Genomic DNA, 1,459 nt, shown 5'->3' with positions numbered 1-1,459 from the left:
TAATCTTTTCCGTAATATGTTTTTCACACATGTTTATATGTAAATAAATATCTTTATCTTTTATCTTTATCCGCTATAGAGGTGTATCATTTTTTGAGAACCTAACCACCGCGGTATCGTACCTACAATTTGGTTACCTACAGAACTAAAAAGATAAACTTAGGCACTACTTACTGATACCATTGATACAAGAACTTGAATTCCCAGTATTATAATCTAACTTATGTAATGTGAACATTTTATTTACAAACGATAAATATCTATATCGATACAAATAGATTTACATAAACTTATTACATTTTGATTACGTTATAAGTATTATAAAAGGTAGGTTACTGTATCTATCGTGTCATTAAATTTTGATAAACGGTAAGTACCTACATAGTTGATAATATTTTCTACAATATTGTGAAAAATATTTTTTTAGAAGTTTAATGCTAATTTTACGGCATTTACTATAGAACTTTTGTTTCAAAGTACTTAAATCAATTTTAACTAAAAACCCGACTAAGACCTTTCTGCGATATGATGGTTCTGCTTTTTAATTAGGTATTCGGGATATTAAAGTTATGCATGAAGATTATACTGATTAACAAAATTATTAGTTTTGAATGTATGCCAAATTAGTGTATGCCTAACGATTTTCTACGTATAGAAGATTATGCTATCCGTTGTTATGCATAGTAAAAAATTATGATTTAAAAAGTTCTGCGAAAAAAGGTAGAACCAGTACGAGGGACTAACGTAACTAGTAATTTGTGCTATTTAAAAATGTATCTTACGCTTAAAAAGGTTACTCTAGCATCTGAATTCATAAAAAACCTAATAATAGAATATCTTTTTTTTTTCAGTTAATATGGGCCGGCTATGCACCATCATATTCACACTGGTAGCAGCAACACTATCCACCACAATGGCGGCGTGCCCTAGAGCCAACTCGAAACTTCTAGACGATATCCTCTCTCCTGCCAACGCCGAGAGAGCCTTACAAATCCTTCGATTAGCAGCCGCAGGCGCAAGAGCTACCCCAAGCAATACTGGCTTCAATTTACTGGAAGACATAGTAGCTTCTAGGTACTTGCCTAGTACAGTATTGCCAGCGAAACCTCTAGTGCAAGAACTCCGAAGAATACCACTACCACGACGTCAGCCAGTGGTAGAAGTCGCACCAGCGTATACCCAAGAAGTTTATCCGCCGGTGGTGGCGCCAACAGTGGTTCAAGAGAGAGTGTATCCCGCCATGCCAATACCGCAACCGTGCGCGGTGGCGACGGCAACTCCTGTCGCGCCAGAAGTGTATCCTTCCGCGCCAGTGCCAATGGTCAATCCGTTCCTGCCAGCCGCGTCTCCTGTTTCCGCCATTGCACCGCCCACTTCAAGTCTGCTCCCGCCAATGGACCCGACTCAAGTTCGGAGTCACTTCTTGAGAAAGATACCGATTCCGCCGCCATCTTTGTAG

At 38.5% G+C, this 1,459-nt stretch overlaps 1 protein-coding gene across 1 annotated transcript; it reads left to right on the top strand.

The window, feature by feature from the left end:
* Window positions 1–856: 856 nt before the first annotated feature.
* On the top strand, window positions 857–1,459 carry LOC114360646 (non-classical arabinogalactan protein 31). Its single transcript, XM_028315399.1, has one exon. It carries the CDS (start codon window positions 857–859, stop codon window positions 1,457–1,459), a length of 603 nt encoding a protein of 200 aa, XP_028171200.1.

Source organism: Ostrinia furnacalis, unplaced genomic scaffold (assembly GCF_004193835.3).
Source record: "Ostrinia furnacalis isolate ACB-3 unplaced genomic scaffold, ASM419383v2 OfSCF5107, whole genome shotgun sequence".
NCBI lineage: Eukaryota > Metazoa > Arthropoda > Insecta > Lepidoptera > Crambidae > Ostrinia > Ostrinia furnacalis.
This window is presented reverse-complemented; position numbering and strand designations above follow the sequence as displayed.

Bases quoted from the DNA above. Each gene is read 5' to 3' on its own strand.
- LOC114360646 (XM_028315399.1), top strand. From the start codon at position 857: ATGGGCCGGCTATGCACCATCATATTCACACTGGTAGCAGCAACACTA.